Source organism: Saccopteryx bilineata, chromosome 1, assembly GCF_036850765.1.
Source record: "Saccopteryx bilineata isolate mSacBil1 chromosome 1, mSacBil1_pri_phased_curated, whole genome shotgun sequence".
Taxonomy (NCBI): Eukaryota; Metazoa; Chordata; class Mammalia; order Chiroptera; family Emballonuridae; genus Saccopteryx; species Saccopteryx bilineata.
Window position 1 is genome coordinate 155,683,122 of NC_089490.1, and position 27,004 is coordinate 155,710,125.

Sequence of the window (27,004 nt, forward strand, 5' to 3'; positions counted from 1 at the left end):
AGCTGGTTTGAGCAAAGCTCACCAGCTTGGACCCAAGGTTGCTGGCTTGAGCAAGAGGTTACTCGGTCTGCTGAAGGCCCCCGGTCAAGGCACATATGAGAAAGCAATCAATATACAACTAAGGTGTCGCAAGGAAAAACTGATGATTGATGATTCTCATCTCTCTCCATTCCTGCCTGTCTGTCCCTATCTATTCCTCTCTCTGACTCTCTGTCTCTGTAAAAACAAAAAAAAACAAAACAAAAAAACTCACCTCTTAAGTTTCTGCAAAAGAAATTAAATCAATCCAGGGTGTTAAATATACATGCGTTTTAAATAGGATAAAAATTAATTGGGAGAACACGTCTGGCAACTTTAACACTAGTGATGGGCAGTTCTGAGTCATCCTAGGGAATTTCTCATTACTCAATCTCTATTAAGTGCACCAAGCTTAATTCTATTTTAGTCTTCCTTTTCACTGTTCCCTGCTCCTGGAGTGTTTTTCCTCCAAATCCACATTTTAAAAGAGAGGCCTTCCCTAACCATCCCAGCCAATTTACCTCCCCAGTCACAACCACGGCATCCCATTTTTTCCTTATAGCTTGTCAGTAAGTGAAACTCATCAATTTATTTACTAGTTACTATTTTATTATCCATCTACCTCAATACAAGGTAATGAGAGCAAGCACTTTGCTCCTTTGCTAGTTTTTATAGTTAGCTTGCAGTAAATATTTGCTGACTACTAGGCACCTGTGTACAATATGTGTATTACTTTATGTCTTATGGATTGAATGAATGAAAGAATGCATTTTTGAGTGGGTGGACGGATGGGTGAATAAATGGACAAAGTGGATAACAGTTGCTCCCATTTACACAACGCGGATGACAGCTCTGGTCACCAGGTCACCAGAGCCCAACGCAGCTGCACCACGTGGCCGGTTGGGCACCACGTGACCGGTTCCGCCTACCCACAAGAGTCCGCTACTGTCCCACCATGCATGGCTCCTTCTCCACTCTAGAGGACAGTAAGTCCTGATTTCCGGCCTTTATTCGGTCGCAGAGGTCAGTTACCCTAACGACCAGCTCGTTCCCGCCTCTAAATAGCGTCACTTCCCCCACTCCTGCCCGGACAATTGATGCGCCTGCGTAAAATGAGGACCTGCACGAGTTGGTTCCTTTCGCGCAGGCGTCCCTGTTGGGAGGCGGGGCCGGGCGCCGCCGCGCTGCGCAAGCGCAGCCGTCGGTGGGTCGGGATTCGGCCGCTTGAGAGGTGAGTTGGTGGCTTGGCGTTGAACCAGACTGGCTTCAGGTCCGCGGCTCCGGGCATCTAGAGCTCCGGGGCCCGTAAGGTGAGGTCGGTCTGGGGTTGGAGTCGCCGCGTGATCCGGAGGGCGCTGTGATTGGGCGATGGCGGAAGGTAAACTGAGGCCGGGCGTCGTCGGACTAGCCCTCGCCGGCCCTGGCTTCCCTTCTTTGGACCCCTGACCTGGGAAATGCTGGTTCGCAGGTCCGTGGGTGGAAAACAGGAAATAAAAGTGCCCCTCACATGGTGAACGCTCGTGGGGTGTCTGCTGCTGTCCGGAAACACTATCCTTTAAATCGGTGGGGCCCCTTTTCATGATACTCAGGTCGTGGCTCCTGTCCCAGCGCCGCTGCTCTCCAGGTGCATGACCTTGGCCAGCTCTTGACTTCTCAGAACCTCAGTTTTCCCTCCTGTAAAACGGGCATTGTCACAGTCCCTGCTTCAGGGTTTGGGGAGGATTAAAGCCACAGGGCTCAGCGCAAAGTGAGAGCTCAAAGGCGCCAAGCAGTTTATTTCACACTTACTGTCTGCTGCATATTGTGTTAGAGGCGGGAGAAATCTAGGCTTGGGGACCAGCTGCACCACCTCTTCCTAGCTGTGTAAGTTTGAGCAAGTCGCTTCCCCTCTGAGTAGCACTTATTTTCTGTAGTGGGGACTGTATAAGTATATGCCTCCTAGGGTCTATGTGAGAACATTCTTTAAACAGGCTCCCGGTACTTATTAATAGCTCTCTATAGAATGACTGATTTAATCATTAGATGTAAGAACAGGGTTGTGCACCCTGTGTCCCTAAGTGATGTTCCTATTTCTTTTGTTTCTATCCCTGATTCTTTGTTTAGTCTGTTTTTTCCTCTCCCTAGACATTATCCCTGGCATCAAGTGGTTGGGGGGCCAGGGATGCTGCTCATCTCCCCACAGTGCCAGGATGGTTCCCCAGAAAATGATCGCCCCAAATGTTAGCAGTTAAACCCTGCACCAGTGATTCTTCACCCCCAGGGCTTCTATGGGAATGGGGGGGGAGTAAACCCCAAGAAATCTGTGCAAGGTTTTGCATGAACATCCATTTTTGTAGGAAGCAGAAAGTGCACTTTGGAATTTAGATTTTTTTTTTTGTGACAGAGATAGAGATAGAGGGGCAGATAGGGACAGGCAGACAAGAAGGGAGAGAGATGGAAAGCATCAATTTGTTGTGGCTCCTTAGTTTTTTGTTTTGTTCTTTTTGTGTTTTGTTTTGTTTTTACAGAGACAGAGAGTGATAGATAGGGACAGACAGACAGGAACAGACAGAGATGAGAAGCATCAATCATCAGTTTTTCGTTGCGACACCTTAGTTCAGTGGTAGTCAACATGGTCCCTACTGCCCACTAGTGGGCGTTCCAGCTTTCATGGTGGGTAGTAGCAGAGCAACCAAAGTATAAGTAAAAAGATAGATTTAACTATAATAAGTTGTTTTATAAAGATTTATTCTGCCAAACTTAGCGAAAATCCGACATAAAGTACTTGGTAAGTAATTATTATTATATGCTTTAACTTGCTGTAACTCTGCTATATGAATTTTATAAAGTTAAATTCCCTACTTTATAAATCATCATTACTGTGGAACTGGTGGGCGGTTAGAAAATTTTACTACTAACAGATACAAAAGTGGGTGGTAGGTATAAAAAGGTTGACTTCCCCTGCCTTAGTTGTTCATTGATTGCTTTCTCATATGTGCCTTGACCAGGGGCCTACAGCAGACCGAGTGACCCCTTCCTCAAGCCAGTGACCTTGGGCTCAAGCTAGTGAGCCTTGCTCAAACCGGATGAGCCCACGCTCAAGCTGGCGACCTCGGGATTTTGAACCTGTGTCCTCTGCATCCCAGTCCGATACACTGCACCACCGCCCGATCAGGCTGGAGTTTAGACTCTTGAGTCAGACTGCCTGGGTTGAAAATTTATTTATATCTTCTTAGCTGGATGACTTTAAGTGGTGCCCTTATCTTTCTAAGCCTCAGTTTTACCTTCTGTAGAATAGGGATTAGGTTAAACAAGTCAGGGTCTCAGCAAACTGATTGGGAAGCCTAATCTAGCTAAGGTCTGTTTTTGTAAATGAATGTTTGTGGAAACACAGTTATGTCAAATGGCATACACAGTATCTGTGGCTTTTTTCGCACCATAATAGCAGTGTTGAGTTGTTGCTGTGGGGACCCTGTGGCTTATGAAGCTCAAGAAATTTACTCTGGCCTACAAAAAATGTTTGCTGACCACTAAAATAAGCCATTGAATGTACAGCACTTAGCTCTGTGCCTGGAAAAATCCTTGACATTCCAAGGATTTCACCTGAGGTTTTAATTCAATCATCCTGGAGGATTGAGTGACTCTAGATGGGGTTAAGCTCTACCTCAGGTCAATGACTGTAGTTTTACTTGGTCATACATTTTTTGGCCAAGACCCAACTGGGGCTGAAGTGGGAGTTACTCAGGGTGCAAGGAATAAAGGGGATTGTGGGTAGGTAGGCAAGGCCAAAGGCCTTCTAAAATGACGATACTGAGACCCAAAGAGAATGACTTCCCCAAGGAACCTGTTTTTGTAGCTCTGAATTTGACAGTGACCTCACATTTTTGAATCCATATGGATCAAATGCCATCAAGTGCTGGGGTTCAAAAGAAGATAATCTGTCCAGTGGCTCCTAGTCTGCTGGCTGAAGACAGGCCAGGAAAGAGCCTTGGAGGAAATGCTGGGGAATAGTGCTTGGGCCTTGCTGGAAAAAGGGGATGTCTAGCTCTGCCTGAGGAGGTAACCTTGCAGCTTATTCTCAAGGAGAGAATAAGAGTTTTTCCAGTGGATTGAAGGAAAGGTGAATAGTTGGTTTGAGTGGAGCACAGACTTTGGAGCCCAGCAGGTGACACACTAGTGCTGAGGGGCTATGCACATGTCTTGTTAACATTTCAGGGAGCTTTCAAGGGTTTGTAAGTGTGCAGGACAAGCTGGTGGCATTTCAGAAGTAAACAGGGCTGTACTATGGGATGTGAACCCTAGTTCTAGCTTTAGGGCAGCCTTTCTTGGGTACCTCCAGTGGCCTAGGATTGGTGGGAGGAACACCCACAAAAGTGGTGGGCTGTCCTTCAAAGAGTGGGTGCTTCTCCTTGTGTGTGGGAGTGGGTCATTCATTTTAGTAAGGTGTACAATTTTATCCTTTTGAGTGATCAATCCTGGGCAGAGAAATATAAGGAATAGAACTTTTTCTTTTAATAATAAAATGAAAAGTGGACAGAGCTGGCCTGGCCAATGGTGGCACAGTGGATAGAGTGTTGACCTAGGACACTGAGGTCACTGGTTTGGAACCCTGGGCTTACCCAGTCAAGGCACATATGACAAGCAATCAATGAACAACTAAAGTGAAACAACTATAAGTTGATATTTCTAATCCCTCCCCTTCTCTCTGTAAACATCAAGAAATCTTTTTTTTTTTTTTAAGTGACAGATGGAAGGGATTCTGAAAGGTGCTAAAGGGGAGCTGTCTCCCTGACCCCCGCCATACCCTGGGACAGCGCCCGCTCACCCTCACCAGGCTCATTCCTGTGCCCTGCTCCCTGGTGGTGCTTCTGAGAGTTCATACAGGCCTCACTGTTAAAAGAGAGTAGGCCTTTGAGAATGTTGTCTGGCAGCCAAAGACTTACAAGTTGTGATTGTTCCAAAGACACAGAGTGCCTAGTAGCCATCGAGCAAAAGTGTTGTCCCCGTGTCAGGCTGGACCCTGCTCTGTGAGGAGCAGAAAGTTTGTTCATCTTAAAGCTGTGTGTTAAAGTCAGATGTACATATTGTTCCCTGTTCTCCCCGCCCAGTGAGGTGAGAGGAGAGGCAGCAGTTTTTAGAGACCACCCCTGTAAAACACTGCCCAATCCTCTACTGTGGACCCACAGTTCCTTTTCTGCTCTTTAAAATATTCAGCACACGGAAGACTGCCCAAAGTTTGTAGCAAAACCATTTGGCCAGAAAATCTGACTTATGCTAATATAGAGTCTTTATTTTTTATACCTAGTGTCTATCAGTGATTTTCAGCTGGGGGTGGTCTGGCCATGTCTGGGGACATCTGTGATTGTCACCACTCAGGAGGTACTCCTGGAATCCAGTGAGTGGGATTCAAGGATTCTGCCCAATTCTCTATAGTACCCAGGACTACCCCCTACACACACACACACACAGAGAATGACCCAGCCCCCATGTCAGCAGTACCACCTGGGAGAAACCTTGCTTTAATTATTTGGAAAAATAGTGAATTTAATCCCTGCTTACACTAGACACCAGTATAATTCCCCAATGGTCAGACAGTATAAACCAGGGTGACCCCAGCATCCAAGAGGCACCTCCTCTCCTCTCACTCAGTATTTATATTTAAATATGTACAGCCTCCTAAGACCTCAGTAGTCAAATGGTTATGGCACATAGTCTCCTGGAGTCAATGGACTCCCCTGACCCGGGGATTCTCACTTGGGATGATCCTGTCCCCACCTGCAGCTCCCAGGGGACATTAGACGAATGCCAGGGATGCTAGTAAATATCTGATAGTGCACAAGAAAGTTCCTTACACAGAAAAGGATCCATATATCAATAGTGCCCAGATGGAGAAACCCTGCATTAGATTGCTGCCTTCTCACAACAGCCTGTGTAGACAACTCTGTTGCCTGACCAGTTGGTGGCGCAGTGGATAGAGTGTTAGATTGGGATGACCTAGGTTCGAAACCCCAAGGTCGCCAGCTTGAGCATGGGCTCATCTGGTTTGAGCAAAGCTCACCAGCTTGGACCCAAAGTCGCTGGCTTGAGCAAGGGGTTACTCGGTCTGCTGTAGCCCCATGGTCAAGGCACATATGAGAAAGCAGTCAATGAACAACTAAGGTGCCACAACAAAGAATTGATGCTTCTCATCTCTCTCCCTTCCTGTTTGTCTGTCCCTATCTGTCCCTCTCTCTGTCTCTGTCACACACAAAATTTTTTTTTAAAAAAGAAGACACCTCTGTTAACCCATTTTATAGAAGAATAAAGTAAAGGCATCAACTGGGGCTCTTATAGGTGTGACATGAATAGGGAAGGTGACATGTAGCTGACCTTGGGCAGAAATGGCTGGACCTAAGGCATTTTGACTCCAGATCTTGTCCTTCATGGAAATGGGATGTTCCTGGTTTGTCATCCATACACTGGCCAAGGCAGGCTCCAGGGGGCCCTGACTTGTTGCCATTTAGTATGTCACACTGGGGGAGCTGACTTGGGAGGAAGTCACATCAATAGACCAGAAGCTTGGAGGCAGGCAGTGAGTTACCTTAAATTAGTTCAGTGGGGACAGGAAGGATAGGAGCAACGTAAGCAAAGGACCTGAGATATAAAGAACCAGGAGCTCTGGAAGAACTGGAAGCATGCCAGAAATGACTATGACTTCATTTTTCCATTTCCTAAACCTTTTATGATCCTCTTGGTAGTCACCCCTCCAGCCTCAGCTCAGTCCAGGAGGGCAGGAGACAGTTATGCTGAAGATTAGTTTTTTGTTTGTTTGTTTGTTTTAGAGAGAGGAGAGGAGGCAGAGAGACAGATTCCTACATGCACCCTGACTGAGATCCACCTGGCAAGCCCACTAAGAGGCGATGCTCTGCCCATATGGGGCCCTTGCTCTGTTGCAACCAGAGCCATTTTTAGCTCCTGAGGCAGAGGCAAGGGAGCCATCCTCAGCACCTGGGGCCAACTCACTTTAATCGAGTTTTGGCTACAGGAAGGGAGGAAAAGAGAGAGAGGAGCAAGTGGGGGAGGGTTGGAGAAGCAGATGATCGCTTCTTCTATATGCCCTGACTGGGAATCAAACCCAGGACTTCCACGTGCCAGGCCAACACTCTACCACTGAGCCAACTGGCCAGGGCCTGATTTATTTATTTATTTATTTATTTTTAAGCTGGAAACAGGAGAGACAGACAGGCTCCCGCTTGCGCCCGACTGGGATCCACCCGGCACGCCCACCAGGGGCAACGCTCTGCCCACCAGGGGGCGATGCTCTGCCCCCCTCCGAGGCGTCGCTCTGCCGCAACTAGAGCCACTCTAGCGCCTGGGGCAGAGGCCAAGGAGCCATCCCCAGCGCCCGGGCCATCTTTGCTCCAATGGAGCCTCGGCTGCGGGAGGGGAAGAGAGAGACAGAGAGGAAGGAGGGGGGGTGGAGAAGCAAATGGGCGCTTCTCCTGTGTGCCCTGGCCGGGAATCGAACCCGGGTCCCCCACACGCCAGGCCGACGCTCTACTGCTGAGCCAACCGGGTAGGGCTCTGATTTATTTTTTAATAAATAAATTAAGCTAACACCAGTCATCACCAGGAACCACTAGTTTCCCAGAAGGGAAAGCAGACCCGCTTCTCCCCCACGCTCCCACCTATCCCAGAATCTAGCGTGAATTTTGCATGACTCAGTACTGGCTCTTGAGGGCCGACGGGAAACTTGTTCAGAAGTGGTGCCCAGGACACTGAGGCAGAGTCCATCCAGCTGCTCATCTTGCCTTGCCACCTGTCTGAACTTGTGAACTGCTCTGTGAGACCCTGGCATCACAGTTAAGGGGAGTGGTCAGCAAACATAAAGGCCCAAGTGGTAAATGCTATTGGCTTTGCCCACAAGGCAAAATCAAGCAAATTATGTAGGCACTTCCATACATAGGAATGCAAAGGCCATTCTCAGCTAAGCAGACAGCTGCCCAAATGTGACACTTGACCCTTATTTTAGAACATACTATGCAAAAAGGTTTGGGACCTGGGATCTCAGAGGTTTATATCCAAAGGGAAAGACCTTTGAAAAAAAAATTTTTTTTTACTTGTAGTAAAATAGATACAAAATTTACCATTCATGCCCTGGCCAGATAGCTTGGTTGGTTAGAGCATCATTACGAAGCACAGAGGTTGCTGGTTCAATTCCTGGTCCAGGCACATACAGGAATAGATGTTCCTGTCTCCCTCCTGCTCTCACCTTTTCTTTCTCTAAAAATCAATAAAATAAACATTAAAAAAATTACCATTCACAGTGTTATGTAGCCATCCCCACCATCCATCTCCAGAACTGTCTTATCTTCCCAAACTAGAACTCTGTCCCCATTAAACACTAACTCCCCCCTCCTCCAGCCCCGTCACACACCATTTACTTTGTCTCTGAATTTGACTCCCCTAAAGACCTCCCGTGAGTGAAATCCCACAGTATTTGTCCGTGTCTGGTTTATTTCACTGAGCATAATGTCCTCAAGGTTCATCCATCTCATAGCAGGTGTCAGAATTCCCTTCTTGAGGCTGGATAGTATTCCATGGTACAGGTGGACCACGTTGTGTTTATCCACTCGTGCCAATGGGCATTGGAATTCTGTCTACCTTTTAGGTACTGTGAATCATGCTGCTATCTGTCAAATATATTTGTAAAACAAAAACATTGTTGACGTTCTTAGCAGCATATCTGTCTCCTTGGGTTTGGAGGCCGGCACATGGCCAGTTCTCTCTTGGGATCCTCCATCTGGGGAGGATGAATCGCCTTTTTATGGGCTTCAGTGTCTTTAAACAAGCAGGTTGTAGTTGATCTTCCGGGGTTCCTGAGCATTGCCCCCAAGATCCTCTGGACCTCGGACTGGCCAGTTGTAACCCTGGGCTCTGGTACATACTGATCCCAGACCTGGTTCCAAGGATGCTCTTAGGCCAAAGATGCTTGGTAAAGACTCACAGTGTCCAGAAATAGTGGCAATGGGGGGACTAATCACCATCCTCCCGTAGCTTTCAGGATGGCTGTCACTCCCTGTCCAGCTGTCCAAAACACAGCTATTTTAAGTTTTTCCCTTTTTATTTACTTTTAATTTTTTTCCCCCATTGATTTGAGAAAGGGGAGGAAGGAGAAAGAATCATCAACTTATTCCACTTAGGTTTTCCATTTAGTTGTGCACTTATTAGTTGCTTCTCGTATGTGCCCTGGCCAGGGATCAAACCTGTGACCTCAGCACAGGGGGATAACGTTCTATCCACTGAGCCACTGATGGGGGCCAAGCTTTTTCCCTTTTTAGAAATTGAGATATAATTCACATGCCATAAAAACCAGTAGATTTTAGTATATTCAGAGTTGTGCAACTGTCACCACAAGTTCCAGAGCATTCCATAACCCCTGAGAGAAGCCGAGTCCCCATTAGCTGCCACTCCCCAACCCCTGACAACCAACCACAAACTCACTTCCTTTCTCTGGATTTGCCTGTTCTGGGCATTTCACATAAATTAAATCACATGGTGTGGCCTTCTGTGTCTGACTCCTCTTCCTTTTTTTCAAGAAGCAGTTGTTGGTGGATGTGGTTTTTCACGAACTGGAGACAGCTTGGAGCATGGCTAGCATCACACACTTTGACTGCCCTTGTACCTCAACTTTTAGGTGCCAAATGCATGCATCACCTCAGTGTGCTGTCAGTCAGCTTGTACAGCCTGGGTGTTAATGACTTGCTCTTTTGATCTCTGGCCAGTGATGGGTTAATAATAATGTGATCAGAAAACCCACTTCTGGATTTCTAGTGGCACAGGCTATTCACCCCACTGGAGGTGTTTCAGGTGGACCAAGATGCTTTACACCATGGCTCCCAGCCATGCTGAGTGGATATGAGGGGCTTGGGCAGTGTGTAGGGTCCATCCCGCTCCTGTGTCCTTTCTGATTGGGAGCGATGATGCACTTCAGAGGTTGCTGTATGGCGGGAGCTAGATGCATCACAGGCCCTCTGGTAGCAGACTCCATATGTTTTTTTCCTCTTATTTTATCTTTTTAAAGGTTTTATTTATTGATTTAAAGAGAGGGGAGAGACAAAGGCCTAGGGGAAGAGCAGGAAGCATCAACTTATAGTTGCTTCTCATATGTGCCTTGACTGAGCAAGCCCAGGATTTGAACCAGTAGCCTCAGCATTCCAGGTTGATGTTCTATTCTCTGCACCACCACACGTCAGGCCTCACGTGTTTCTAATTTTCACCTCAGCACCAGGGACATCACGGCTTGGTCACTTTCTGTGTGTGTAGAGGGGGTGAGCAGCATCCCTGATCTCCACTCAATACCAGGAGCACCCCCAGTCTTTTTTTGTTTTTTGTTTTGTTTTTTTCTTTACAGAGACAGAAGAGTCAGAGAGAGGGATAGGCAGGGACAGACAGACAGGAACGGAGAGAGATGAGAAGCATCAATCATTAGTTTTTCGTTGCGTGTTGCAACACCTTAGTTGTTCATTATTGCTCTCTCATATGCGCCTTGACCGCAGGCCTTCAGCCAACCGAGTAACCCCTTGCTCGAGCCAGCGACCTTGGGTCCAAGCTGGTGAGCTTTTGCTCAAACCAGATGAGGCCGTGCTCAAGGGGTCTCGACCTCGGGGTCTCGAACCTGGGTCCTCTGCATCCCAGTTTGGTGCTCTATCCACTGCGCCACTGCCTGGTCAGGCAGCACCCCCAGTCTTGACAACCACAGATGTCTCTGGACACAGCCCAGTGTCCCCTGGGGTGGGTTCACACCTAGCCTGCCAGTACAGCATGTTCCAGAGGAACCCAGGATGTCCTTGGGTGGCCTGGGAAGGGATCCACATGCCCTGCATGGCCTTTCAGTCTGCTCCGGTCTCACTGTGATGCCTGTGTTGCACTTGTCCTTCGGGGGCACCAGGGCTTGGAAACTTGGGATTCACAGACCTGCCGGGCTCCAGCCCATATGAGGGAGTCCCTAGGGAGCCCAGGTGCCCCCTTATCCAGCTAGTGAAAGGGTGAGGACTACCAGGCCCAGGGCACTGTTGCTCTTCTGTGAGAACAAGGAAGAGGGACTGTGAGGGGTGCTCCATCCACCCACACCTCCAAGATTAGGGGCTCTGAGCCTGGTTGTGTCAGTGTCTTATCCGTGAAGTAGGTATTAACTTTTTACCTCACCGATAAAAGTAGCCAATGAGTTTAGTTGGGGGACACACCTGCAGAGTTCTGCCTAGAGCAGGATCTGTGAGTGGGTAGTGTAGTGCCTGACTAAGCAGCCCCGTTCTCATGCTCTTGCCTGGGGTCTCCAGATCCTGAAAACCCCTGGGCATTATCTCTTCCCATCTCAAGATGGACAACAAGAAGCGCTTGGCTTACGCCATCATCCGCTTCCTGCATGACCAGCTGCGGCACGGTGGACTCTCATCTGATGCCCAGGAGAGCTTGGAAGGTACACACGGGCCTCCCTCGGCCCTGGGAATGGAGTTCCCCTGTCTCCAGCTTCATGTCCCCACTGCCTCCTCTTACTCTTGCTCCTCTTCCTCCCTACTTCTCCTTCCTTCATCAGTGCCTAGAAGCACCAGAGGGTGAGTGTGATAGGCTCAGCACACTTGCCCAGCCGTGGGTGCTAGTCCCATCCTTGTTCCACAGACAAAGCCACCAAGCCCTGGGCAGTCACAGGACTGAGCTCTCCAGCCTTCTAGCCCAGGACCCCTCCCCCACCACAAGTTACCACCCCTCCATCGCTTTGGGCCAGGCCTTCCACAGGAAGAAAAGGAGGCGTGTATGTCCGATGGCAGAGGGCAGGCGGCGCAGCCTTGCACAGGTGGCTGCAGGGTTCTGCACAGATCCTGTTTGGGCCACATGCAATTGTGCCACTCCTGAAAGGAGCCCAGTTGTGAAGATTGAACAGGTGGCGGTCTGATCTCGAGCTTCAGGTTCTGGCCGAACTGGAAGGTCTAGCGGAGCATCCCTAGGATCTGGCCCCCCATGTGGCACTCCAGGCTGGGCTCAGCACCTCAGCCTCCCAGCCAGGCAGCCCCAGCATCGTGGATCCACAGAGAGCCCTGGTGTTACCCACCTAAGCCCCACTTGGCAAGGACAGCATCTTCCTCCAAACTTCCTTGCTTTCAGGGCTCAAGGACTTGTCCGTCCGTCCTGAGTTTCCCAAGGCTCTTGGCTGACTAGGAAGAATCCAAACCAGGGTTGTGCCCCAGAGTCTTTGCCAATCCACTTGAAGAAAACTAAGCATGAGCCTTGCCCCCTGATCCCTGATAGTAAACTCAGGTATGTTCAGAAGAATATACCTTTGTGTCCCTTGCAGTTGCAATCCAGTGCCTGGAGACTGCTTTTGGAGTGACGGTGGAAGACAATGACCTTGCACTTCCTCAAACTCTTCCAGAAATATTTGAAGCTGCTGCAGGCAAGGTGAGCCTCGGAGCTGCCCCTGTCACCACCCAGAATAGTCAGAACAGCATGGGTAGCCAACAGCTGCAAAGCATGTACCTCCTGGGTGAGGGAAGGGGGCGCATGTGTTGCAAGCAGGGCCTGAGTTTCTCTTTCTCAGAGATCAATGGTCCCTGATGGGGAGGGAAACTCAAGGTGCCAGGTTAGGAGAAGGACATTGGGACTGCCATCTTTGCTTTGGGGCCAGGAGATGCCACAGAACCTGAGGAGCCCTGAGCGAACCCCGCCTTCAGAGGAGGACTATGCCGAGGCAGAGCGCCTCAAGACTGAAGGTAAGTGAAGGGTTCTCCATTCCCAGTGGGCACCTTACCCACCTGGACTTTCAGGGTTGCAGGAGGATGCAGCAGGCTGGTCCCCGGCTTTGAAGCCGAGGGAGGGGTGCTGTTGGGCAGAGGATGGCAGACGGGCTTTGCAGGTGAGAGCCTGATAGGGACGGCTTTTAAGAACATAGATAAGGTGATGTGGAGAAATCGGATCTCGCACACAATAAATGGGCATGAAAATATTTCAGGTGCTGCGGAACGTGATCTGACAGCTTCCCAAATAGTTAAATACAGTATGGTCACATGACCCTACAGTTCCACTCCTGGGTATGGCTCAGTAGACATACAAACACACGTCCACAAATATGTATGCTTGTACACGAATACTCACAGGAGCACAATTCATAGTAGTCCAAGAGTGTAAACCACCCAGATGTTTATCTACTGGTGAACAGATACATTTAAGGTGGCCTATCTATGCACTGGAATATTCCTCAGCCACAAAAAGGAACACGGCACTGACACTACAGCTTGGATGTGATGCTTAGTGAGAAGCCAGACACAAAAGTTCATGCTGTGTGATTCCATTTATGTGAAATGTCTAGAACAGGCATATCCACAAACACAGGAATTGGGTTCATGGTTGTTGGACTGGTAGGGGAAAATTGACTACTGTTGAGGATGGGTTTGCTTTTTGGAGCAATGGAATGTTCTGGAGTTAAATGGAGGTATGGTTGCACAACTCTGAATATACTAAAAAACCACTCAATTGTATATTTTTAAAGGGTGAGTTTTGTGATATGTGCATTATATCTCATTAAAACTGGGCTGTTTCTGAAAGAAGGTGCAAAAATGACAGTATTTGAAACTTAAATCCCTAAGTACCACAACCAGAGCAGTAACAGCTGCCATCACCAAGTTCTGGCTCAGGCGAGCCTGTGCAAGACACTCAATGCCACCTGCACCTGAGTGTTACATCCTCCCCCCCAAATCTTAGACCTTCATTTAGGAGCTGAGAATGACACCCCAGACCCCTCATGTCTTTTGTGAACAGCCAGTGTACTTTTTCTTTCTCTTTAGGAAATGAGCAGATGAAAGTTGAGAACTTTGAGGCTGCCGTGCACTTCTATGGGAAAGCCATCGAGCTCAACCCTGCCAATGCTGTCTATTTCTGTAACAGGTATATAACAGGTACCTGCCAGGCCTGCTCAGGGGCCTGGCTGACCAGCCTTGCATCCTTGAGAACAGATAGGCTTTTGTACCATAGGTTACTGATTGCCCCACCACAGTCCCAGATAGATGTAGTGTCAGGCAGTCAGTGAGCTGTCAATCAAAGTCAATGATGACCCTGACCAGGTGGTGGCGCAGTGGATAGAGCATTGAATTGGGACATGAAAGACCCAGGTTTGAAACCCTGAGGTCACCAGCTTGAGTGCAGGCTCATCTGGCTTGAGCACGAGCTCACCAGCTTGAGCCGACGAGACCGTCATAGAAGTGACCCCATGGTAGCTAGCTTGAGCCCAAAGGTCAATGGCTTAAAGCCCAAGGTCGTTGACTTGAGCCCAAGGTTGCTGGCTTTAGCAAGGGGTCACTTGCTCTGCTGTAGCCCCACGGTCAAGACACATAGGAGAACGCAATCATTGAATAACTAAGGAGCCACAACAAAGAATTGAAGCATCAAGCTTCTCATTTCTCTTTCTGTCTTTCTGTCCCTGTCTGTCCCTCTCTGACTCTCTCTCTGTCTCTGTCAAAAAAAAGTCAATGATGCCCTGGCCGGTTGGCTCAGCGGTAGAGCATCGGCCTAGCGTGCGGAGGGCCCTGGTTCGATTCCCGGCCAGGGCACACAGGAGAAGCGCCCATTTGCTTCTCCACCCCTCTGCCACGCTTTCCTCTCTGTCTCTCTCTTCCCCTCCCGCAGCCAAGGCTACATTGGAGCAAAGATGACCCGGGCGCTGGGGATGGCTCTGTGGCCTCTGCCTCAGGCGCTAGAGTGGCTCTGGTCACAACATGACGACGCCTAGGATGGGCAGAGCATCGCCCCCTGGTGGGCAGAGCGTCGCCCCATGGTGGGCGTGCCGGGTGGATCCCGGTCGGGCGCATGCGGGAGTCTGTCTGACTGTCTCTCCCTGTTTCCAGCTTCAGAAAAATGAAAAAAAAAAAAAAAAGTCAATGATAATGTTAAAATTAGGTGGCACCAGCCCTGGCCAGATAGCTTGGTTAGTTTGAGCATCATGTGGAATCTCAGAGGTTGCTGTTTCGATCCCTGGTCAGGGCACGCACAGAAACAGATCGATGTTCCTGTCTGTCTCTCTCTCCCTCCCTTCTCTCACTAAAACCAGTAAATTAAAAAAAAAAAAATTGCCCTGGCCAGTGGCTCAGTGGATAAGAGTGTTGGCCCAGCATATGGACATCCCGGGCTTGATTCCCATTCAGGGCACACAGGAGAAGCAACCATCTGCTTCTCTCCCTATCCCTCTCTACCTTCTTTCCCTCTTCCCCTCCCATAGCCAGTGGCTCAATTTGTTCGAGCATGGCTCCAGGCACTGAGGATAGCTCAGTTGGTCCAAGCACATCAGTCTGAAGTGCTAAAAATAGCTCAGTACCCGAGCATTGGCCCACAGCGGGGATTTCCAGGTGGATCCTGGTCAGGGTGCATTCAGGAATTTGCCTCACTATTCCTTGCCTCTCACCTAAAAAAGTAAAAAAACTAGGTGGCACCATTCTCCACTCAGATATGGAACCAAAAAAATAACCCCAAATTTGGATAACGTATCATGCACGTGCTGATGGCAGCATTGACAATGGTGAGGAACTGTGTCTGGTCTGTACCTTTTCTTTTTCTTTGTTTTTAAAAAATTAAATTTATTAGGGTTACATTGGTTAATAACATAATATAAATTTTAGGTGTACATCTTGGTATTGTGACATCTATATACTCCATTGTGTGCCCACCACCTAATTTTCTTTTTGTCACTATGTATTTGACCCTGGCCTGTACTTTTAAATATTTTTATTTTTTATTTGATTTTTAGAGAGAGAGAGAAAGAGAGGGAAACGTTGATTTGTTGTTCCACTTATCTATGCATTCCTTGACCGATTCTTTTTTTTTTTTTTAACATTTTATTTTATTTTACTTATTTTTTACAGGGACAGGGAGAGAGATAGACAGGGATAGACGGGAACAGAGAGAGATGAGAAGCATCAATCATGAGTTTTTCATTGCGACACCTTAGTTCATTGATTGCTTTCTCATATGTGCCTTGACCGCGGGCCTTCAGCAGACCGAGCAACCTTCTGCTTGAGCCAGCAACCTTGGGTCCAAGCTGGTGAACTTTTTTGCTCAAGCCACGAGCCCACGCTCAAGCTGGCAACCTTGGGGTCTTGAACCTGGGTCCTCAGCATCCCAGTCCGACGCTCTGTCCACTGCGCCACCACCTGGTCAGGCCTTGGCCAATTCTTGTGTGTGCCCTGACTGGGGATTGAACCTACAACCCTGGCATATTGGGACAGTACTCTAACCAACTGAGCTATCCAGCCAGGGTCCTGGCTTGTGCTTTTATTTTGTTTTTATTTTTTTAATTTTTCCATTGATGAGAGAAAAGTATCAACTCATCCACTGAGTTCCATTTAGTTTTGTACCCACTGGTTGCTTTTCATATGTGTTCTCATTAAAGATTGAACCCACAACCTCAGTGCTCTGGGACAGTACTCCATCCACAGAGCCACCTGGCCAGGGCTGGCTTGTGGCTTTTTTTTTTTAATTTTTTAATTTTTTAATTTTTTTTTGTATTTTTCCAAAGTCAGAAGTGGGAAGGCAGACAGACAGACTCCCGCATGCGCCTGACCGGGATTCATCCGGCATGCCCATCTGGGGCATTGCTCCATTGTGGCCGGAGCCATTCTAGTGCCTGAGGCCAAGGCTATGAAGCCATCCCTCAGCGCCTGGGCCAACTTTGCTCCAGTGGAGCCTTGGCTGCGGGAGAGGAAGAGAGAGATAGAGAAGAAGAAGAGGGGGAAGGGTGGAAAAGCAGATAGTCTCTTCTGTGTGCCCTGACTGGAAATCGAACCCAGGACTTCCACACGCTGGCCCGACACTCTACTGCTGAGCCAGCCAGACAGGGCTGGCTTGTGCTTTTAAAGGAGAAACCAAATTAACTGTTATATAGACTCATTGTACAGAATATTGTGCTAATGAAAGGGACTGTGGAGAGCAGGGGGCCTCATTGCAGTTGGTGTGAAAGCTGTGGAAGCCTTGGAAACGGTATATAGAAAATATCAGAAGCATATATGCCAAAGTTTGTCCACATTGCCTCTAGGATAGAAGTGCTTTTGTTTTGATTTCTGTTTTTAAGAAACTCATTTTGAGGAAATAATTCTGAGTATACAGAAAAGTTGCAGAGGAGGTTCAGATTTAGTTGGCAACATAAAGTGAGAATGAGCTCCCCTCAGCAGGAAGAGCCTGCAAGGCAGAGCCTGTGACTGGGGTTCAGAAACAGGTCCTGTCACTGTCTGTCTACTTACGGCGTAGGGCCACATCTCTCTGCCTCAGTTGGGCCTGGTAAACAGGGCAGTACCCTCCCCACAGCCCTCCAGCACAGGTGCCCAACAGATAGATAACCTTGTTAGAGCCCAAATTCATCTAACAGTGTTGCACACCCCTTCCCAACCTGTGTCTACCCTAACTTGCAGATGGGGAAATCAAGGCCTGGCCCCAAATAGCTTATCCTAGATGTCCAGTGACAGACACAGCTCTGACCACTTGCTTTGTTTCCCCAGAGCCGCAGCCTACAGCAAACTGGGGAATTACGCGGGGGCTGTGCAGGACTGTGAGCGGGCCATCTGCATAGACCCGTCCTACAGCAAAGCGTATGGGAGAATGGGGTGAGTGCCTGGGTAGTACTTTGTGGGGCCAGTAGGATCCAAATCCAACCAGTCTCTCTGTTAGGGCCTGGGCTGCCCCTCACGCCATATCCACCACAGTTCTCCCCTTCTGATTGTGTGGAGGGTTTTCCATCCCATACAATCAACTCCAGCATCAGCTGCAGGTCCAGCCATTCAATTCAGTCCCTAGAGTGGCTCACAGAATTCAGGAAAATGCTTTTAACTACATATTTTAGTTTATTAGAAGGGCTGCAGATGGAACAGCCAGATGAAGAGGCAGACGGCAAAATCAAACATGGTCCTGGATTTGGGGTGCCAGAGCCCCTGTTCCTGTGGAGTTGGAGGTGCACCACCCTCCTGGCACATGGATGTAGTCAGCCACCCTCTTTAAGTGTGATCAAAGGGGACTCCTTATGAATAACAAAGGATATACCTATGACTCAGGAAATTACAGGGATTTTAGGAGCTCTGCTAAGAGCAGGGACAGGACCAAGTAAACATATCTGACCACCCCTGTGCCCTCAGTGCTCCATCCTTTGTGCCTTCAAAGCCCTTGGTATTGGGTACCACCACTAGGACACAGCACCTGTACATTTGAATTGTTGTCATATGTCCATCCTCTTACCCCTTCCCCTGACCCCCTGTTGTATCCTCTCCACTGGAGCCCCGACTAGACAAGGAATGATGACATCGACATGAAGACAGTTTGGGGTGTGGAGGCTGAGGAAGGAACCGGAAGCTCCCAGGTCCTTTCCTCCTCATCTCCAGCTTCTCTTCCCCAAGCCTGGCGCTTTCCAGTTTGAACAAGCACACAGAGGCCGTGGCCTACTACAAGAAGGCCCTGGAACTGGACCCTGACAACGAAACATACAAGTCCAACCTCAAGATAGCAGAACAGAAACTGAGAGAGGCGCCCAGTCCTGTGAGTTCTCCCAGGAATAAGGGATGTGATTTTGTTGTGGAGACAGAACACAGAGCAGTCTGGGCAGATGCTCTTGTAACTTACAGGCTGAGGGTTGGGCTTGACCTGTGTGCAAAGAACGTCTGCGCTGTTAGGGGCCCTGGCGCTTAATTAGGTATAAGGTACACGTATAGAAATGCCTGTGAGGAAAGAAGATGTTTTTATTCTCACCGGTCCCCAGAAACAGGCGAGGATATGCTACAAGGCCACACAGGGAAGCTCCTGGGCCACTCCTCAGGCAAAGGGAGGGGAGGAATGTGGACCAGAGCCTTTATTATGATTTCATGGGAAGGAAGGGCTGACGCAGGGGAAACAGGCTTAGGATTGGCTAGTTTGAATAATTCTGGGAGCTCTGGGGCATAGGGGGACTAGTGCAGGGGCATACTGGTCGGAGTGGGAGTGAACTCTTGGTTGAGTGGTTCACATTTGAAAGGTGAACTGCTGTGTGAGTTGACTGTCTTTAGGAATTGGTTGCCCTGGGTGGGGACCATCCCTCCAGGGTCCACCCAGATGTCAGAGCATTGGAAAATGAAAGATGTGGATAACACAGGGCTTTTCCTAGGTTAACACAGTGCTCTTCCCAAGTGATAGATACCAGGGCTGTGACTTTTACAAAGCACTCTTAGACCTCCAAATGGGCCCCATGTGGAGTCTTCTTTCAGTTTCTGGGGCTAGTGTCATGGTCTTGTGTCCTGATGCCACTAAACAGCACTTTCCTCGTCCCCACAGACAGGAGGGGTCGGCAGCTTTGACATCGCGGGCCTGTTGAACAACCCCGGCTTCATGAGCATGGTAACTGCCCTCATCTTCCCCCAGCAGCGTCCTGCCCACCACCTGGGCCTCCCACATGACTGCCTGCCAAAGACCAGGCCTCTGATACGGCACTGTGAACACTGGGGTCTCTCTGGGGTGGGGCCTTTCTGGGCACTGTGGGGTATGGAGCGGCATCCCTGGCCCCACCCACTCTACGCCAAGAGGACCTCTAGTCCTGAGAGCCACGGGTATTTCCGTTGTTGTCGTGTGTCCCCTGGGGGCAACATGGCTCCAAGTGAAATCCCCATTATTGAGCACAAAGGACAAACTGAATCCACCTCTCCTGACTGAAGAACCCAGGAAAACTACCTCCCTTCTGCCCCAGCATGGTGTGCTCCTTGCAGGGGATAGTGATAGTGATATGGCTCACCTGCAGGTTCAGATGCGGCACTAGAGCACGAAGTGCCTCCAAGATGGAAGTGCCACCAAAGACTTAGGTCTGGAAGCACTTCTGTCCTTTGAGAGCAGACTCCCAGCGTGAGCTGTGGAGGCTGGTCCCTGCACTCAAATGTCTATTTCTGGGTCATAGCTTGGCCTGAGACCTCACTGATGGTTCACAGGGTCTTAGGGTAAAGGGTTTCAAACTCTCAGGAAGAAAAAATCCAGAACCCAGTGCCAGTCAGAGAAACATCCTCACTACAGCCAGGAGAGTCTCACCTCTGAGTTAGCAGAGGTTGCACTTTCCTTTTTTTTTTTTTAAATATATATATATATTTTAAAGATTTTATTTATTGATTTTTAGAGAGAGGAGAGAGAAAGGGGGGAAGAGCAGAAAGCATCAAATGTGCTTTGACCAGGCTAGCCTGGGGTTTTGAACCGGTGACCTCAGCATTCCAGGTCTAGGCTTTATCCACTGCGCCACCACAGGTCAGGCAGGTTGTGCTTTCATTGTAGGCCTATGAAAACCCCAATGAAGGCCAAAATCTCCATCAATGAGCAGGGATGAGTGGGTATCGGCTCTCCAAAGGGTATCCTGGCACGGAGACTAACAACAGTCACTCCTTTTGTCCTCGTCCACCTAGCCACTGCTGGTTTGTGTACTTTCACTGGCACAACCATGCCTTGTGACTGGCCTGGAAAACTGACAGTACTTAACCTTTACCCCTTTACAGGAAGTTAGGCAGCTCGTAAGCAATGGCCTTGTGGGCGCTTCTTCAGTGCTCACCCCCCACTCCATGATCTAATTCTAAGGAGATGCCTCCAGTGGAGAAGTAGAGGCACGCAAGGGCCTGGTGCAGTATTATTTACTGACAGAGCAAAACTGGGACTGCTTGGCTCTCCTAACGTGTCCAGTGGCCTCAGGAAAAGATATAAAATACATCCACCCAGTGAAACTTAAGTTGTGCCAGGGAAGATGGTAGGCGCCCTGGAGTCTCCTGGAATATGAGTCCTGAAATGGACCAAAGTGTTGAAACCGGTGAAACATGAGTCTTAGAGTGCGGAGGAGGGAATGAGGTATAGGGAAGGAGTGGACGAGCAAACGCTAGGGTGACGTGCTCGCTGCACCGGGCCGGGAAGCCCAGGGTCTGAGAGGGAACATTCTCAGTCAGAACATGTTGGAAACTGTCCTCTCATGATTGTTCTTCTTCTCCAGGCATCAAACCTGATGAACAACCCTCAGGTTCAGCAATTGTAAGTGACAGCCCTTTTCCCCTAGGTGTTGTGCTTAAAAATCTTTTTATTGTGGTAAAACACATAAAATTTACCATTTTAACCATTTAGTTTACAATTCGGTGGCATTAGGTGCATTCACAGTGTCATGTAGCTGTCACCACCACCTAGTCCCAGAACATTCCATCACCCCAAAAAGAAGCCCCATCCTCATTGTAGTTACTCCCCCTCCCGCAGCAACAACTAATCCACTTCCTGTCTCTGTGGATTTGTCTGTTCTGGACATTTCACTAAAATGGACTCACAGACTGTTATGCCTTTTTGTGACATTTCTCAATGTCACTTGGAGGCCAGAATTGCCCAGTTGGGAATCAGTGTCTTTGGGGCAAAAAGCTATACCTGGGAGTGGGCTGAGGGTGGGTTTTGGTCAGGGACCTGCCAGATGGTGATAGAACTTCTCTTGCTACCAAAGGCCAAGGGTTGAGTGGAGCCACTGTGGGACTGGGTGGGCTTGGCCATACTGTATGAATCATAGGCTCTCTTGCAGCATGTCTGGGATGATTTCTGGAAGCCACAACCCCTTGGGGACTCCCGGCACCAGCCCCTCACAGAATGACCTGGCCAGTCTCATCCAGGCGTGAGTAGATCTGCATAGTGGGGACACAGTGGGTGGGCAGGTGCCCTCCACATGGGAAAATGGAAGTGTCAGTGCTGTGTCCTCCAGCTAGTGGCCACACTGCCCTTGAGTGCCACATGTGGGGGACTCATGACAAATGCCTAGGGCACATTTCCAGTATGGGCAGAGGAGCAGCCAGTATGTCCCAGCCCGGCTGAGCCTGGCACCTCTCACAGGGGCCAGCAGTTTGCTCAGCATATGCAGCAGCAGAACCCAGAGTTGATCGAGCAGCTTCGAAGTCAGATCCGAAGTCGGACGCCCAGTGCCAGCAATGACGACCAGCAGGAATGACCACCCATGTGAGTCCCCTCGGGCCGTGGGATCAGGGAGGGGTGGTGTAGGCCCCCTTCCAGATGTTTCCACTGAATTGTGCTTTTGTCCTTCCCAACATTTATGGAGAGACACGGGCTGAAAACCCCGTAGCTCCTGGAAGGGCTAATGCTGAATGTCCACAGGTGACAAGTGTGCAGAAAGTGCTGGCAGAGTGCTTTTCTGTGCACTTGCAGACATTGTCTGGTGGCCCCAGTGGATGTGAGACAAGGCTACCTGGCAGAGGGAGGACAGGCCAGTGCCTGCCTCTCCTTCATACCAGGTGTTCTGCCCAGGGTTCATGATTTGTTTTTGCTACAAGCATGTGCTACATGTGCAATTTCTGTATGTGTGTGTGTCCAAGAGAAAGGGGCAGACAGACAGGAAGGAAAAGAGATGAGAAGTGTCAATTCTTCGTTGCGGCTCCTTAGTTGTTCATTGATTGATTTCTCATATGTGCCTTGACCGGGGTGGGGGGGGCTACAGTATACCGAGTAACCCCTTGCTCAAGCCAGCGACCTTGGGCTCAAGCTGGTGAGCTGTGCTCAAACCAGATGAGCCTGCACTCAAGCTGGCGACCTCGGGGTTTCGTACCTGGGTCCTCCGCATCCTGGTCCAATGCTCTATCCACTGCTCCACCGCCTGGTCAGGCACATGTGCAATTTCTTAAACATACATTCAGAGGGTCTCTAGCGGCAATGGCTGGCTTGGGTAGCCGTCCTCCCGGCCTGACTTCCACCCTGTCTGTCTGGTGGTTCTGTTCCTAGGTGTGGATAGCAGGTGACTCTCCTTCCCAACGTTCCCAACCTGCTTCGTCACCTCTGTTGTCCTCACATTTTTCTTTTAATATGATTTTTTTTTTTTTTTTCTGAAGCTGGGAACAGGGAGAGACAGTCAGACAGACTCCCGCACGCGCCCGACCGGGATCCACCCGGCACGCCCACCAGGGGGCGATGCTCTGCCCCTCCGGGGCAACGCTCTGTCGCCTGGGGCAGAGGCCAAGGAGCCATCCCCAGCGCCCAGGCAAACTCTACTCCAATGGAGCCTTGGCTGCGGGAGAGGAAGAGAGAGAGAGAGAGGAAGGAGAGGGGGAGGGGTGGAGAAGCAGATGGGCGCCTCTCCTGTGTGCCCTGGCTGGGAATCGAACCCGGGACTTCTGCACACCAGGCCAACGCTCTACCACTGAGCCAACCTGCCAGGGCCTTACCAAGGCTCCATTGGAGCAGAGTTTGCCTGGGCGCTGGGGATGGCTCTGTGGCCTCTGCCTCAGGCGCTGGAATGGCTCTGGATGCAGCAGAGCAACGCCCCAGATGGGCAGAGCATCGCCCCCTGGTGGGCATGCTGGGTGGATCCCGGTCGGGCGCATGGGAGTCTGACTGCCTCCCTGTTTCCAACTTCAGAAAATACAAAAAAGAAAAAGAAAATGTAAAGGAAAAACTTTTTTTTTTTTTTTTTTCATTTTTCTGAAGCTGGAAACAGGGAGAGACAGTCAGACAGACTCCCGCATGCGCCCGACCGGGATCCACCCAGCCCGCCCACCAGGGGCGGTGCTCTGCCCCCCAGGGGGCGATGCTCTGCCCATCCTGGGCCTCGCCATATTGCGACCAGAGCCACTCTAGCGCCTGAGGCAGAGGCCACGGAGCCATGCCCAGCGCCCGGGCCATCTCTGCTCCAATGGAGCCTTGGCTGCGGGAGGGGAAGAGAGAGACAGAGAGGAAAGCGCGGCGGAGGGGTGGAGAAGCAAATGGGCGCTTCTCCTGTGTGCCCTGGCCGGGAATCGAACCCGGGTCCTCCGCACGCTAGGCCGACGCTCTACCGCTGAGCCAACCGGCCAGGGCCGGAAAAACATTTTTAAAAAGCAGAACAACTTTAATCTTTCCGTATAGAGCAACTAATGTTTGGGGCACTTTTTTCCTCTTTTTTATTTTTTTCGCCTTAATTTTAAGAGAAAACATAGCTCAGGTCAATTTTGTATTTGTTATTTGTTAGGACCTTATCCCCAAAGTACCTTCACCTCCTTTTTCACATCTGGACCCCAGAACGGTGTGCAATGATGGCTGCACTCCTTCTGCGCTTACCTGGCAGCCTCAAGTCATATCAGCCACAGTCATGCCCTCTCGATCTGGGCAGCTGCCTGACTGACTTGAGCTGCATGTCTTATCCTTCCAGTCGTTCCTGCGCCATCGGGTTCTTCCCAACTGACTGGAGCTTCCATGTGTTCTGCCATTTTCTCCCATTGGATTGCCTAAGAGGGAAAAAGAAATTGGACCTGCATGAGATGGATTTTTATGCTTTTTGTTTTTTCCCTTCACCCTCCCCTCTCTTTTTGTACTCCCTCATGGCTCCCAGACCCTTCTCAAAACAGAGCCAGCAAGCTGTGAACGCAGACCAGCACTGATTTCCAAAAACCCAGTCACTAAAATATTTTCTAGAATATTCCGCTCGGGTTGCTCTCCAAGAAGATACTGGTTTATCTCCAGCCACGTCCAAATCCTGCTCTAGGGTCCTGCTCCCTTGGTCTGTCTTCATGAGAATCCTCTTTCTGAGTCAACCTTGGCTACTTGGACGAGCTCACTGCCAGCCATGGTCTGGGCACCACCATCCACTGGGGCCCTTGGACCACAGGCTTTTGCATGAGGAACTTATTACAGATTCCTAAAGACATTTTTATTTCCCTGCCCCCTTCGGGAGTGGTACCATCTTGGGGTGCCTAGGGCCAGCTTTGGGGACAATCGAGTGTTTTGATAGACGTGCTTTTTACCCCCTTCAGTCCTCCTTCCCCAGTACTACACCAGACAGGCCACAAGGAGCGTGATCAAGACCTTCAGGACTGGCCCTCCCCAAGCTATCCTAGCTTGTCTGTGTTTACCGCCCACGGACTCCCAGCAGGCACCCCATGCTGTTCTGGGGTCCACCCTCCTCAGCCTGCAATTGTTGAATGGGCAAGAACTGCCTCCAGGGAGGGCAGACACAAGCCAGGACCAGGTGCCTGCCTGAGATACGAAGCCCCCATGGACATCCCTGCATCCCCTGCTTGGGCTGGGGATTGGGAAGGAATCTGTCAGGCCCCCCTGTCCTGGCAGCAGTGTTGGAGGCTCCCTAGTGGTCTGCAAGGTCAACCCAATGCCGTGTGTTATAGGAAACTAGTAGGAAGAAGGGCCACCGCCAGCAACCTGCAGTCATTCAGCTGGCAAGGTGGCCCTCACTCGAGTGCTAGCCATGGTGACGAGAGTAATGTGTGGGGAATAAATAGACATTGTGACCTCTGCCTGTCTCTGCATTGACCACTCAGCGCCACCCCTGCCCTTCCTGCCCCAAATTTCCAGATCACCGGACACTGAATAACATCACTACCTAACAGGACATGATTGTAATCTCCTTGTGTCAGGGGTCACAGATGATTCCAGAAATAGCAAACCTCTGTGCTTTCTGTGATTTTCCCTAACCTTTGACCCCAGTGACACCCCCACATTCCCCATGTAAGGGTGATCCCAGGAATCAAGCTAGACTCCTAAGTTCTCAGGGACATAGCAGTAAGGTTATTGTGCACCGCTTTTCTAGTACAGTATGTTGTCATGGCACATAAATTTGCCATTCTGTAACCCAAAGAGTCTCACTTCTATAACTGTTTCAGGAAAGAGGTGTGGTCCTACGCAGGAAGGAGCCCAAGAACCTTCCAGGCTCATCTTAGCCCCAGTCCTAGGGTTCTGTTCCCAAACTTGGTGGATATAGAAAGCATTCCAGGGCCTTGGCCAATTGGCTCAGTGGATTGAGCGTTGGCCCAGCATGTGGATGTTCTGGGTTCAATACCCAGTCGAGATGCACATGAGAAGCAACCATCTACTTCTCTTCCCCTCCCTCTCCCCCTTCTCATTCTCTTCCCCTCTTGCAGCCAGTGGCTCAATTGGTTCTAGCATTGGCCCTGAGCACTGAGGATAGCTCAGTTGATTCAAGCATCAGCCCCAGATGAGGTTGCCAGGTGGATCCTGGTCAGGGCACATGCAGGAGTCTATCTCTTCTAACTTTAAAAAAAAAAAAAAAAGGATTCCATAGTCATTACATAGACCTTGCATGGACACTCATTTTCTGTTTACAACATTACACAGTGGGCACTGTCATACCCATTTCACAGGCATAGGAACTAAGCTTCAACTCCTCTGAGCCTTTTAATGGCAAACTGGTGCAGTCCAGCCCTCAATTGCAGGGCCTGTGTGCTGGGAGTGGCTGACAACCCCACCACCATGTGAGGGCTGCTTGCTCCATCCACAGATGAAGAAAGGAAGAAACAAGATCTTCAGGCTCAGCAATGGTCTGTCCTCCCACAAATCAGAAAAAAAAATATCACAAAATACAGACTGGGGGTCAGCAGCCCCAGGAAGCACTTGGTCTGGTATCGACAGTAGATGGGGAAGGGGCAGGAGTGAGGCCTGTGCCAGTCTTACAGGTTCTTCACCAGGGATAACAGTCATGATTGTCATAACTGGAGGTGCTCCTGACATCAAATACATGGAGGCCAAGGATGCTGCTCAAATCCACAGTACACGAGACTGTCCTCCACAGAATGATCTGGCCCCAATGTCCATGGTGCTAAGAGGAAGACCCTGCACTAGGACAAAAATGTGACACCCCTCTTCCCCACAGCCCAGCAATATCAGCAGCTGGGAGCTTGGTAGAAATGCAATTTCTTGGCCTCCCAGCCCCAGATCTGCTGGATCAGCAGCTGTGGGTGCCAATCATCTGTTTTAACGAACCCTCCAGGTGGTTCCGATGTTTGAGAACCACTGGTTGTGTCTACACGTTCTGATTTTATTTAGCCAGTCCCCTATGTGTTCTGCACTTGAAACAGGCAGCCCAGGTGATTCTGACCCACATGTTTGGAGAAACAGATGGGAACTTGAAAATGAGTCATACATTCCAGAAGTGTCCACATGTGCCGTTTATCTTCCCAGCCAATCCCCGTTCCTTCTCTCCCCTCCTGTGTCTGTCACGGGAAGGCCCTGCACAGCTGCTTCCAAATTT

General features: G+C 49.7%; 1 protein-coding gene across 7 annotated transcripts; it reads left to right on the forward strand.

The window, feature by feature from the left end:
• Positions 1–1,117: 1,117 nt before the first annotated feature.
• SGTA (small glutamine rich tetratricopeptide repeat co-chaperone alpha) lies at positions 1,118–25,251 on the forward strand. Of its 7 annotated transcripts, none has more exons than XM_066276739.1 (12): positions 1,118–1,249; positions 11,316–11,455; positions 12,329–12,432; positions 12,659–12,743; positions 13,815–13,914; positions 17,511–17,615; positions 18,384–18,537; positions 19,306–19,368; positions 20,984–21,021; positions 21,536–21,637; positions 21,853–21,975; positions 24,155–25,251. In XM_066276739.1, the coding sequence occupies exons 2-11, from the start codon at positions 11,356–11,358 to the stop codon at positions 21,965–21,967; spliced, it is 966 nt and encodes a 321-aa protein (XP_066132836.1). In that variant the 5' UTR covers positions 1,118–1,249; positions 11,316–11,355; the 3' UTR covers positions 21,968–21,975; positions 24,155–25,251. The 7 variants fall into 7 exon arrangements, with proteins under 7 accessions (XP_066132836.1, XP_066132856.1, XP_066132867.1 ...); XM_066276759.1 differs by having other exon boundaries at positions 21,548–21,637; XM_066276770.1 differs by having other exon boundaries at positions 18,399–18,537.
• The last annotated feature ends 1,753 nt before the right edge of the window (positions 25,252–27,004 follow it).

Excerpts from the sequence above, each read along its gene's own strand:
- SGTA (XM_066276739.1), top strand. The coding sequence starts at position 11,356 with ATGGACAACAAGAAGCGCTTGGCTTACGCCATCATCCGCTTCCTGCAT. Across the intron at positions 12,744-13,814 it reads AGAGCGCCTCAAGACTGAAG|GAAATGAGCAGATGAAAGTT; the intron begins GTAAGTGAAGGG and ends CTTTCTCTTTAG. Across the intron at positions 21,022-21,535 it reads AACCCTCAGGTTCAGCAATT|GCTCTCTTGCAGCATGTCTG; the intron begins GTAAGTGACAGC and ends TATGAATCATAG.